Source organism: Ornithodoros turicata, chromosome 6 (genome assembly GCF_037126465.1).
Source record: "Ornithodoros turicata isolate Travis chromosome 6, ASM3712646v1, whole genome shotgun sequence".
Taxonomy (NCBI): Eukaryota; Metazoa; Arthropoda; class Arachnida; order Ixodida; family Argasidae; genus Ornithodoros; species Ornithodoros turicata.
Genome location: NC_088206.1, coordinates 64016800 through 64030408, shown reverse-complemented (window position 1 = coordinate 64030408; position 13609 = coordinate 64016800). Strand labels below are relative to the sequence as shown.

The 13609-nt window shown below is 44.3% G+C and overlaps 1 protein-coding gene and 1 non-coding gene across 3 annotated transcripts; one reads left to right on the top strand and one right to left on the bottom strand.

The window, feature by feature from the left end:
- Positions 1-488: 488 nt before the first annotated feature.
- LOC135397015 (tRNA (adenine(58)-N(1))-methyltransferase non-catalytic subunit TRM6-like) lies at positions 489-9799 on the bottom strand. Of its 2 annotated transcripts, XM_064628308.1 has the most exons (9): positions 4045-4238; positions 3827-3975; positions 3537-3649; positions 3283-3458; positions 3001-3171; positions 2670-2931; positions 2496-2581; positions 700-889; positions 489-615 (listed from the first exon to the last, which is right to left on the bottom strand). In XM_064628308.1, the coding sequence occupies exons 1-9, from the start codon at positions 4122-4124 to the stop codon at positions 529-531; spliced, it is 1314 nt and encodes a 437-aa protein (XP_064484378.1). In that variant the 5' UTR covers positions 4125-4238; the 3' UTR covers positions 489-528. The 2 variants fall into 2 exon arrangements, with proteins under 2 accessions (XP_064484378.1, XP_064484379.1); XM_064628309.1 differs by lacking the exons at positions 3827-3975; positions 4045-4238 and adding an exon at positions 9508-9799.
- Positions 9800-10204: 405 nt separating this feature from the next.
- LOC135399358 (U2 spliceosomal RNA) lies at positions 10205-10396 on the top strand. Its single transcript, XR_010424248.1, has one exon. It is a non-coding gene; the product is annotated as a U2 spliceosomal RNA (small nuclear RNA).
- The last annotated feature ends 3213 nt before the right edge of the window (positions 10397-13609 follow it).

Genomic DNA, 13609 nt, shown 5'->3' with positions numbered 1-13609 from the left:
CGGGCCTTTAGGAGATCAGATTGTAGCATGTCCCCTTACTGATCCCGAGGTAGCAGGTTCGATTCCTGCCGAGAATGCCAGCAACTTGGTAGGAGGGTACGAGTTGCTTTAATACGCAATATTCTGTGAGGGATGCCAAATGTGGTGTGCTGAGATTCTCGTTAACATCAAAGAGCTCTCGGGTGACAATACAAATCCACAGACTGACCACCGTGGCGTCTCATGATGTAAAGCCATGAATTATCACCAAACGATCTCTTTCTTGATTCTAGTGAAGCTTCTCGATGACATTGGCTCAAGGATTGTTTGGATAGTGAGGAATGACTAGTTTAAAAAAGGCAAACACTGAAATAAAATTAAACAGTTAACTTTAAATTAACTTAAAAAGTTAAGTGTTGTGTTCATCTGTCCATCTTTTTTTGTTGTCCCCTCGCACTGGGTTTTTTTTATCGCTTTTAGTATTTAAAAAAGCAACTTGACAATGCACGTGAGAATAACGGTACCTTTTAATTTTTCTCACTGTCGGCATTACTGCATGGAGACCTTGATCCCTGTCAGAAGGTACCCGCCACCTCCACTCATGTTAATGGCTGGGTGTGTTCGATTTGGAAGGACCTGGAATTGTTAAAATAAAGAAGTCAAAGTATTGTCACACTTGATCAATGCGATAAATCACAAAGGGGATTTCTGAATCCTCACCTGATAGGTTCTGAGCCACGTTTCACTCAGTTTGAGGAAGAGGGCATTGCCTTTGGCCTTCAGTGTCGAATAGCACTCCACTAGGGGCTCCTGGTATGTGCAGAATACTGCAAAAGGTCGCGACGGAGCCACAAACTCTAGGAGTGTCAACGTCACCTGGGTGGGGTTGTTCCCACTTGTCACCAAGAGCCTGAAAAAGTAACAGAAAGTAGCGTACATTCGCCGACAAGTATGGAAGCTCACCTTAAGACAAGGACAGTGGTACTACATCTACACACCTAATGGGCACACTCACGTAATGGGCACACTCACGTAATGAACACATTCCAGATTTTCAATGAGAGTGCAGGACTAGACAGAATATATTTATTTTATTTCATATTCCAAATTAATCGCTCTCAAACACTCGGTGCACAACATATCAATTTCGTTAGTGGATATTATGCACTTCCACAGGTTTTTCGAAAGAACCCGTAAAGCTCCCTAGTTTCTGATTTTCCAAGAGCAAGTGACATCATCGGAGTTCTGGCATCTCTCTCCTAGCAACAAAGGGGGGAGGATATGAGGACTCAAAATTCCTTCCTCCACGAGGATCAGTCCCATGGTGTTCAAAGTTTGGGAGCTTTTTTTCAGAAAGGATGTCTGGCAGGTGAAGTGTTCAAACAGCAACAAGGTTTATTTACACTCTATTTTCAGACGCTTACAGGACACACAGCAGCAGGAACATGAACCCCGCGGGGGAGAAGTCCCCGTAGTCCCCAGGTAGTCCCCGCTCAAGCGGCTTGAGCGTAATCGGGTATAACCCTAAAAGGTCAGGCTCTATACCCATATCTTCATGGTGTCAAGTCTTCTTATGTTACCTCAAAGTTGCTCTCATAAGAGCTGGAGTACTGCATCAGTGTTGGCATATTTTTGTTGTCTCTCATGTAATGATAAAATAAATAATGGATTGTGCTTTGCCGGGCACTGTGCATATTCATGTTAAATGGGTCGTGAAATGAACCTCACACTTTTTGAGGGATCATCTCAGTGATGGGATTTGTTTCCTGAATATGCCCAGGGTAAGTCCTATGCCGATATCATGCTGCATTCAGAAGTTATCGATCACTAAAAAATCACTCTCTCCTTCAGTGCCCACTAATAACCCTAATTTCAATTGTAGCTCCGTAACGGAGCCAGAGTTTTGAATTATGATAACAAGGTCGAAATCAACACAGTGTTGAACATAGGAGGAGCAGGCAAGCTAGCTGGGGTTGACTTGATGTTAACATTGCCTTGAGTTTGAGGGAAAACGCAGGACGTTTTGTCTTCGTCCTGCGTTTTCCCTCAAACTCAAGGCAATGTTAACATCAAGTTAACACAGCGTGTAACGTAATTTGACGTGAACTTGTTTTTGCATTTTAGTGCCCCTTAAAATTTTTACCAGAGTGCCTTTTTTTTATATTTTTCCGGATAAATCCGAAAAGCTGGAACCCTATCTATGAGGCACCTGCACGGTTGCGGCATTCTTTTTCTCAAGGTCGCGCTCTCGTTGGTTCTTAGAGAGTGACGTTTCCTCGTTTTACCAGAGAGGGAATTCCGGCATACTCCCAACATCCGGCATCTACTCTTGTCACGAATTCCGTCAAATAACAGTCAAACTACACCAGTATTTTGCGTTGGATTTTCGATACCATGGTCACTGGTCCAGGAGGAATAACATGGCAATAGAGTTTCGCCCCATTGATTGGATTGGAGTGATTGGGTGGATTGAGGCATCTCCCTCAGGTGTGCTACTGCAGGCAGATTATGCTTACCCATCAAGGGACTTTGTTTTGAGGAGCTGGATAGCTTTCTCTTGTTCTTCTAATCTGCGTAACCTTCTCTCAACACGTAGTTTGTCCTGAAAATTATAGAATTTTTTTGTAAGATGTAATATTCTTCTTCTTTTTTTTTTCTAAAAATGACACCACCACAACAACTGCCTCCACCTTGGTGTCCTTGGTATCTCTGCTCAAACTGCCACTATTAGACTTGTCCGCTGCCTCGGGGTCTGCATCTGTTTCGGTGAATTCCATTGGTTGACCGGATTCCAATGGTGTCTCTGATTGGTCAGGTGACAGAGCACTTGTCATTACGTCACAAGGACTGCCTTGCGAAAGTGCAAAGGCTCTAGTGAATGGGAGCTCGTACAAGATGGAGTGGACGTGGTCATCTTCGAGGTTGAGTGCTTGTACAGCCTGACGATAAGAGCTAAAAAAAATACATAAAAAGCGTCAGTCATGTACACTCTTGGGAAATGCTTTTGCACCGAGGCATTACCTCTGAGGTCCTTGTCCTGGATAAACCTGAATGATGCTTCCCTGCTTTCCCAGTCTTTCCAAAACTGCCGCTGTAACCAGGCCTAGCCATGAGTCGAATACGATGTATCGTCCTCCAGAAATGACATTGCATGACGTTAGTAGCTGTGCCAGGGCATCAATCCTCATATTTCTACATTGGATAAATGTAACACGCCCGTGTGACTGATGCGAGAATATCTGTTGCAGGATGCAAATTTAATTTCAGCATCAACTAATTTTTCAGTCAGTACACAGTACTAACCCTAGTTTGAGGGGGCTCTGGGCATAGTACATCTCTGCCAAGAGCCTTGCAGTCGGTTGTTCTATTGTGACATACTGCAAGTACTTCTGCTGCTTCTTCTTGAGATACTTTTGCTGGGCATACTCAGTTTTCGCTTTGAATGTTGTGCTGTGTTCAACCAGTGTTTGTATGATGGTCTACAAAAGTAAAACAAAAAGTACTGTCATTTGAACACAGTGTGCAATGATCCAGAGAAGTAAGGCAGAAGCATGTACCTCTGCCGATGTTCCGTCTGTTTTGAAACTTTCTATTTCGTCTCGCGTCAGCTTCTGAGACCTACCGTCATCAATCAAGTTTCTATTATCCAGACCACTGGGTACAGCACTTTCTGCAAATATGCAAGGTGTGATCAGCAACGCACACACATTCTGTGATAACGACTATCTAGGTGCTACCTGTCCCAAAGAAGAGAAAAAAAAAACATTGATGATACGCAGTCTAACCCATGGGGTCTGTTACTACCAAGCACAACTTTACCAGAAATAGATTGCACAGATAGTATTACCTCCGCTGTCAACGGAGTCAGAGTATCGCTTTCTGTACTCCTCAGCTGGTACCTTGCATAAAGACCTGTCCTGAATGTCAAATGCAGATCCAAAAGGTTCTCCTATGCACCCGTCGATGGCAAACTTTCTTTTTCCATAAAACACCGGTCTAGGAAAGCGAAACAAATCAAACGGAGCAAATAACGAGAGGTAAGCATTTCAGTAGAGGTCGCCTCACTTTTTGCGGTCCACTTGCACAAGTCTGACATTATTCACACCTTTTATTATGACGTAATTGCCTTCTTTAATCACACTCATCGTAAACTACAGACAGCTAACCGACGGACATTCAAGCACGTGGCGCACAAGTTGTAAACCGTTGCAAACTTGTTTTTGTTGGCGGCGCCGTTGGATTCGGTGTGGATTTTTGGATCTTACTAGCTAGCCTACTAGGCCGACGCTGGCGACGTTGTCGGGAGGGAGGAGGAGGAGGAGGCGAGGAGGGAGCATACCATGGAGCATACAGAGCAGAACTGGCAGAACGGCAGAACATGAAGCAATAAGAAGGAAACCGGACTCGATGAGAAACATAGGCCGTGTCCAAGGACGGATCTTTACCCTCTATCTACCTTCCTCGAATTGTTTTCACACCATATCCATACATGCCGCCCGCCAACGACGCTCGGCAACATTGTAACGCCGCCATATTTAAAAAGTAGTTTTTCTTACCGCCATGTTTAAACTTGTGTACGTCCTTGTCAAGTTGAGGCGTGTATTGTAGGGGACACGGTTGTCTAGTCCGTGGTTTATCTCATCTCAAATCTCGAGGTGTTGCAAAACTATTTCTTTAGAGCAGTAAACACGTGCAACACATGGTGCATCTTTAAATACGCAATACTGGCACAACACTTTCAAGCGCAACAGCGATAATACGGGACGGCGTACTGACAGGCGATTTTAGCTAACCGTGTCCCCAACAGCACATTCGTCGTGGATTGCAGTTGATACAAGCTGGTGAGTCATGAACTTTACAGAGTATGCATTCTGTTTGTTTGTAAGAAAAATGTAAGATGTAATCAATGCAAGATGGTGATAACGGCATATGTCGGTCTCTACAATATCACACATGCCAAGCAGGGGTGGAGAGAATACCCGTACAAATTTAACCCGTAATTCAGAAATATCGTAATACTCGCAAGTACTACTTTGCTTCTACGCAATTCAGTAGAGTAGCCAGAAAAATATCTCGGGAGGGGTTCTATGGTAGGAAGATTCAGGATTCATTACCGTCCTCCCTTACCCAATGCACTAGCAAAGATACTATATTTGAGGGTGGGGGGAGTTGAACCTTCCAGCGGGACCACAAAATTTTCCACTTTTCGACATTCTCCAATCATGTTTTATTTCAGATACAGCATACATTTTACATGCTCTCTATGAGAGTATATTCTATATAAAAAATAAATAACTAAATAGTGCACGCCTATTTCGTCTCCCAAGGCTGGCAAATGAGAAGAGCAGCGTCTCCGACATCCGTATGGTGTAGTAGCAGAGCCTTCGTGTAGTTCAGTCTGGAAGACAAAAAAAATGGGCCGCCCAAAATTGTGCGACCGACCATGGCGCCGGAGGCACAGTTTCAGATAACAAAAGACTGGAAATGGGGACACTCATCCTTAGGGACGCTGACCTACAAAAAGAATGCAGGAGAGCCTCCTGCACCGTGGCCTCCGGTAACCTGTGGTCCTAGAGGTCACTCTATGGAATACTTCGATTTCGTGTATTATAATACAGGTACAAATACATTTTGCAGAATTCGTTTACTACAGAAATAATTTTACTCCAAAGCATTGCAGAAATAGTATCATAAAAGTATATCTCTGCCCACTCCCTAGTGTCCCTACCATATACCATACCACCAAACCCTTCAGTAGGCGACACGGACTGGACAGTCTGACGACATTGTGACCGTACCGCCGCCATGTTTAAAACGTGATATTTCGCTACTTTCGTATGTTTCTTCCCGACATGTTTAAATTTGGGCGCATCTCCTTCTCAAGTCGAGGCGTGATATCCACTTTAATTTGCAGCTGACATAAGCTGGTGAGTCTTGAACTTCACTGAGTATGCATTCTGTCAGTGTTTTGTGCGATTTGATAGTGTGTACAAGTCGTTGTTTAATGTAGAACACCGAAGTCACGACGGTGTGGTGTGACCTGCTTTGTTTCTGTTAATTGAAGAAGTTAATACTTGCGGTGTAGGTGTAAGTCTACGGTTTGTGAAGAGCAAAGTGCATTTAAATAAGAACTATGGGCCATCAGCAGTGCATAATTTGGTTCACAACGTGAGGATATTGTTTTCCATGTATCGTATAGTGTTGCACGTGACAACAAGCAGTTTTCGTGGAGTCGCAAAAGAGCACGGGGACACTTTATGATGTTAATTGATGTGCTTCACACACGGCATGCCGACGGTCCCTTCTTTTGGTTTCTTAAGCTAGGAAGCAGTGGTTTGTTTAGAATCGCATGCACGTGATATGTTGCATAAAAATGGTCTAGGGAGTCATTACTGCAATCGCAGCATAACAGCGTAACGTACGACATGGGACTGACATGTGTCTCAAGCTGAAATAGCAAGGCATGCCCCCCTACGTAGGGGGTGTACAAGAAAAAGTTATGGAGTGATGTCAAACTTTTTTTGTGTGTGTGTAGTTCTGTCTGCGAACTAGGGGTTTGTAAATTCGGCTGTATAATAACACTCCAGCATAGACAGGCCCATGTGGTATTTTGCCTGTGGTCAGCGAAAGAAAAGCACCCATGGCATCCAATATGCAATTGCACCCCTGTCAAACCATCTGACACCCACATCTAGGAAAATGCTACCATATTATCAACTCAAAGTACGATTCGGGGGTTGTTAATCTTTCAATGTACAGTTCCAATAACAACTAGTCCACTAAAACATTAAGATAAATGATGACGCTAGACGAAATTGGTAGCTTGACCTTCCTGGCTTTCGCTACAGCAAATTGCCCCATTGCATTCGCTCTGGGCCTTAGAAGGGATGGCGGAACCATAACGGTGGAACCACGCAATACAGCGCAAGTATCACCACTGTCGACTCCATGTCTTCCCGGTATCTAAGATCACCCAGGACAATGCAGGACAAGTGTCCTCCTCTGACTACACCCTATGTACGTCCAGGAATGTTCTAAGAGGACTTTGCAAAGGCACGCTTAGCTTCCATCATATTTTTATACAGCAGTAATTTTCAAAATCAATCCCCACAAGCCAGGGCTAGCACAAGGTGGGGCTGCAAGCATAGCAACTATTGCAGCCTCAGGGGAGGACTTTCCTCTGCATGTGTACCATGGCTACAGACCTCTCATTATGAGGTATACTCAAGCCCATTTGTGAATGCCCTTAACGTCCAGAGTATTCATTTCAGCATGATCATGTGTCACAGCAGATGGGAAACGAATGCTGGAGAAGGCATGGCACATGCACCTCGGCAGATTTGTCTGCTTTCTGATCAAAAGATGATGTGGTTTTCTCCAGTTACATTGTACAGTATGTGGCTGCCACAAAACAGATATCAGTGGCGTACACAAGGGTTGTTCAAATCCTCCTAATTATACAGACCCCCCTAAACCCCTCAAATGTTCAGTGACACCCCCATAACTTTTTCAGCTGTGGGGTTTCACCCTACAGGGAGTGCCCTTGCAGTTTCATCTTTAGACACGTGTCAATAATATGTTTTGCTGTGATGCTGTAACTATAATAATGACAGGGGGGGGGGGTCATTATTATAGTTACATCATTACAGCTTAACATATCATTCAAAAATCATTCCCCCAAAACACAAAGAATTCTGCAAAATGTTGTACCTAAAAGATGCCGGATAAGCGTAGGTAAAAACATCACATTGTTGAGAGTCCCACAAGGTGTATATTGCCTGTCGTGCCGCAAGCAGTGGTTCATATCTGGCTCATACCCACCACACTGGCACCCCAAAGGCCTCTCAAGGGGAGAGCATGTATCTCCTCACACGAATCTCCTTTGCATGCCACTCCCTTTCGGAAGATAAAACTGGCCATGTGCGTTGCAGCGAATAGAGTACAGGTCTAGCTAATGATTTGCACCTCATGGATATGCGAGACTAAAATGTGTTAGTTTTAAACTTTCTATGAGCTTATAAGCTTCACCATGCATAATATGAGCGATTTGTAATTTGATATGCCCCCATGAAAATCTCATCAGCATCCACTGCATTACCAACACGATGCTCAAGACTATTGCTATTTTGCTGTCAGATGTGCACATGTTTAGGAATTTAACATTTAACGCTAGAGAATATGTTCCGTCATTTCTTGTTGGAACAGCTAGCACCATATTTATGGCAGCAGGTGGCCAAAGGGAGTTGCACCACCACGGCGTATTAATAGCTACCCACATCAGCATGCTTGGAAAGATAAGTGGTAACTAGATGTGCTTCACGCTGGAACTTCTATTGGTAACCCATGTTGCAGATCTTGTATATCGGTATTGATGAGCAAGGCACGTAATGTAGGCGGCATGTCTCTGAGCTTGGGGCTATGACAAGGGGACAAAAAAAAAAACGGAGAACTAGGGTGGAGAGATGGTGTAGTTTATAATGATTCACGGTGAAGAAAGCATCCAAACAAACACTGACAAGAGAACACAGTGGGACAGTACAACTGCTAAAATCAACAAACAAATGTACAACACTGGGAAAGGCTGAGTGTTGTCCGTTGTTGTACGTTGGATTGTGTGCATGTTTGCACTAGCTTGCAATGTGCTAATGTATAATTATATGTATATATACAAAGCATACAATCCAAAATCTACAAAACCCAAAATAATGTTTACAATAGTACATGAGTTGGCGCATGACACAAGCTTTGTGGACCATACATGTCTTTTTTTTGGGGGGCCAGGATTTGACGTGTTTTGGATTGCTAATACAAGGGCCTCAGATAACATGAAGAACAGGATGAAAAAGTTGAATGTGTCGATGCCTTTACACACAGCAGCAGCTGCACATGAAACATTTACTGTGCAGGTCCTATCCCAACAGGACCTGCATAGTATTCATGTAGAATCATGTACTGGTCATCACATTACCTTCATAGCAAAGTGCTTTCTGCAAGCAGAACATGCTTTTCTGGGTTGCCCAGAAGAACAATACTACTGTTCAATATATTAGTAGTCATTGGTAGTAGATTCTTAAAGCGATTCATTCGCGCGTGTAGGTGCAACACTATTTCTGCTTTAGTGAAGTTGTACATTCTACATACAACTTCGTTGTACATATTTAGTTGCATCTTTCGTAATTAGGTCCTGATTTAAGTCTTGAAATCTACGCAACTAACTGCATATAATGATTCGCAAGGTGTATCATAGTTCGCCATTAGTATTTGGTGCTCGTTCCAAGGACCACCTTACCACGGAAAGTTTCAGAAGCGGTGCATGGTCATGCGCATCTTTGAAGATTTAAAATCAATTCTCTGCGTCATCAAGTGACCATCACGCATTTTCCTGCATTAGTATAACAATAGCAACGGGATTATTGTTGCGTGCTCATTTCGACAATTTCCAACAACATTTAGTACAGTGTCATAGCTGTTGTAATTCTCAATTGTTGAATACACTCCAAGAGTGGCTAAATCGCAGATGATGCGTACCAAATAGTGCAGTTGAAGCTCGGAGTTTTGCATGTTTGCTGCATACATCCAACATGGCGCTTGCGCCAGCGTCGTCTGCTTGTAGGGATCGCCTCGTCTCCGGACGAATTCTCGAGATTCTCGATGACTGATACTGATCGAGGCGAGGTGTAATCGCAAATTGTGTAAGGGTGATATATTTTTACTGCTGTTAATCCTATTATGTAGGTAATAAGGGTCTAGGGGGGATGCTTACGTCGAAGTGTCGGAAGCACACCGTCGAGCTCTTGTGTAGCAGGACGGAGATTTGAGATATGTTTTTTATGCCAGTGTTATCCCAAAACAAAGCTTCCTGAGAGGTGTTCCTTATTAATATATATGCAGATAATTTATATATTTTACGTACTTTTTAAGCAAATTAAGTAACGAAGGCGATTTCCAGTAGATGGCGTGAGGAGCATCAACAACAATAGGAATACCATATATACTGATGCCGGGTCTAGTGAGCGTTTGTAAATTGCAATATACATGAAGCTACGACAACAATAAGAATAATTTGAGCGGCAAACAAGTAGCTAGTATTATATTTTGTTCAATTGGTGATGTAGGTTGCCCCATGGGCGTCCACGGACGATACCTTCGTTAGGCGGATCGCTCGCTCACCCGAAGGTTTTACATATAAGGTTTGATGACGTGTAATTTTCACAATTTTATCGTTATCGCTTCTCGGCCTTTTGGCTAAGATCAAAGTGTAGTATCTGTTCTTATCAGCTTAATATCTGATACGAGTCCTATTTGGACTCAAGATATTAAACTTATTTTTGGAATGCGGCGGAGTGCTTGAAGCTTGCTTCACCTCTGCCACGGGTTGGCCCGGTATTGCAGTACCTCCGGGATCGGCCCACTCCCCTCACGGGGAGACCATGAATAATCAAAAAGCAGAAGTATATTGATTAGCATTCATTTCCTCCTTTCTCTTTGCAGTTTCACGCCCAAGCACACCCTAGTCTCCAATCGTGTTCACCTGCAACGCCCGCCGTACGGTTGGCAATACAACGTCCATCCGGTGGTGGGACTGCAACTTACAATTGCATTCGAACCCTACAATGTTCACAATTAATTGATACAATGACCGTCACTTTAACACTGATCCATGCGAACAAAGTAGGCACTGTGAAGACCACTTACTAAAATAATGTGTAAAATTTAGTACAATATATGTAGGTAACAAAATATACGGACAATAAATGTACATAAAACTGCATAAGAAATAGGTATTATATATATACTAGTATCAGCTGATTTTGATATGTGTGAAGTAGCTATAGCAAACATGCCTTATTATGGTTCATAGTTGTGTGGATGTGAAGAAAGGAGAATGAAGAGATTGGTTGGTGCTTGCAAATACTAGAACCTGCTTCACTCATATAACAACAAACACGCACGAACCCCAGTTTTAGATTCAAAATACAGAAAAGTGATAACGTGCTGCGCCGCGCTGAGCATGTTTCCAACGAGGATATAATGGTTGGCGAACGACAGTGTACCAGCCAGCATGCAGTGATTTATCCAGACCCCCCCCCCCCCCTACACCCCCTCAAACCTGGAGGAGACCCCCTAAAATCTTGAGATTGCACAATATTGAGTGAAAAGCATGTACATACACCCCCTTGCAGAACCCAACACCCCACCAAGGACGAAATTCAGGGTAAACCACTGCCCGCATGTACCGTAAAAGCATGTTTCCAACGAGGATATACTGGTTGGCGAACGACAGAGTATACCCGCCCGCATCTACAGGAAGGAGCATGTTTCCAACAAGGATACAGTGGTTGGCGAAGGACGGGGTACCAGTCCGCATGTACAGAAGGAGCATGTTTCCAACGAGGATGTAACTGTTGGCAAACGACAGAGTACCCGCCCGCATGTACAGGAAGGAGCATGTTTCCAACGAGGATGTAATTGTTGGCGAACGACAGAGTACCCGCCCGCATGTACAGGAAGGAACATGTTTCCAACGACGATGTAATGGTTGGCTAACGACAGGGTACCCGCCCGCATGTACAGGAAGGAACATGTTTCCAACGAGGATGTAATGGTTGGCGAACGACAGAGTACCCGCCCGCATGTACAGAAAGGAACATGTTTCCAACGGGGATGTAATGGTGGCTAACGACAGAGTTCCCGCACGCATGTACAGGAAGGAACATGTTTCCAACGAGGATGTAATGGTTGGTGAACGACAGAGTACCCGCCCGCATGTATAGAAAGGAACATGTTTCCAACGAGGATGTAATGGTTGGCGAACGACAGAGTACCCGCCCGCATGTACAGGAAGGAACATGTTTCCAACGAGGATGTAATGGTTGGCGAACGACAGAGTACCCGCCCGCATGTACAGAAAGGAACATGTTTCCAACGAGGATGTAATGGTTGGCGAACGACAGAGTACCCGCCCGCATGTACAGGAAGGAACATGTTTCCAACGAGGATGTAATGGTTGGCGAACGACAGAGTACCCGCCCGCATGTACAGAAAGGAACATGTTTCCAACGTGGATGTAATGGTGGCTAACGACAGAGTTCCCGCCCGCATGTACAGGAAGAAACATGTTTCCAACGAGGATGTAATGGTTGGCGAACGACAGAGTACCCGCCCGCATGTACAGAAAGGAACATGTTTCCAACGAGGATGTAATGGTTGGCGAACGACAGAGTACCCGCCCGCATGTACAGAAAGGAACATGTTTCCAACGAGGATGTAATGGTTGGCGAACGACAGAGTACCCGCAGCATGTACAGAAAGGAACATGTTTCCAACGAGGATGTAATGGTTGGCGAACGACAGAGTACCCTACCCATCCGCATGTTTGATCCCCCCCCCCCCCCCAGACGTCAGATTATGCATTGGATTTCCTTCTCTCCCCTCCCCCACCACGCGCTCCGACAAAGAAACCGCCTCCCCTGGTTCACGTTGGAGCTGGGCGTGAGTGAGCGGATGCAACAGGTGTGACACTGGTGGAGAGCATGAAGAGCAATACTGTGTTAATGTCTTTTATAAAATACTGCAAGCAGTTTCAACCAAGCAAAGTAAAGTGTATGTACCATTAAATATAAAAGACCCCGTTGCTGAGTGTCGATCTGTGTTGTGAGAGGGCTAGGACTGATGTTCGGAACACATCTAGAGGGCTAGGTACAACCTAGATTCTCACAGAGAGGGAGTCGACACTTCGAAGTCGACTGCCAGCTGAGCAAGACCAGCGACTATAAAGAAAATAGCATGCGTTGCCCACGACCGAGCACTTCCTCAGAATTGGGGGTCATATACGCTGCTCTTCGACTGGGGGGTTCGTACACGAAACAAGGTTGCAGGTCAACGGACGACAAGATACAGAAGGTCGAAACCGGGACGCGTTATTGGACAGAGCATAGTGTGTATTGCCTCAAATGCTACCCTACATCATGCACAGCCTACCTGTTTGTTATATCAAGTCAGTCAGACGGTCACAGGTGGAATGCCTGAATTTTCCACGGGAGGCGTACAAGGAACTTTCCACGCACGCGCCCAGCATGTCTTTCATTCACGCTGTCACAAGATGGGAACACTTATCAGGTCACGGTGTTCTACTGCTTTATCAAGGCAAACGCGTCAGTTATCAAAACCACAACATTTCCCCCCTTACTTGCTACACAGTACTGCACATCATCTAAAATTAGTAACTAAAGTGCAGCACAAGTAATAAGTACAAAATCACTTTTCACGGCAAGAAAGGGCATTTCGAGACGAACACAATGATGTAGATTTCTTTCGGGTATCACAATTGGGTGAAGACTAGGTTCCCGAAACGTACTATAATTTACAAATGAGGTAACTTTTTATCTCCTCAAAAGGCCTCCTTCAGAACTTCGGACGTAATGCTATCCACCCCCACAGTATGTGAAAAAAAAAAAAAAAAAAAAAAAAAAAAACAGCTGAATATGGCCAATAGTTCTGAAGCGTGGCACGTAGGAAGCGCAATGGTCGAAATGCCCACATCTGAATAACCACCAATTATTTTCAACTTTCAGCGCCAATATGCCTCGCCTGACTCGGCGTGAAATTCGAAACTGCAGCACGCGTGTCC

Excerpts from the sequence above, each read along its gene's own strand:
- LOC135397015 (XM_064628308.1), bottom strand. The coding sequence starts at position 4,124 with ATGAGTGTGATTAAAGAAGGCAATTACGTCATAATAAAAGGTGTGAAT. Across the intron at positions 3,976-4,044 it reads GTGCAAGTGGACCGCAAAAA|ACCGGTGTTTTATGGAAAAA; the intron begins GTGAGGCGACCT and ends TCGCTTTCCTAG. Across the intron at positions 3,459-3,536 it reads CAGACGGAACATCGGCAGAG|ACCATCATACAAACACTGGT; the intron begins GTACATGCTTCT and ends TTACTTTTGTAG.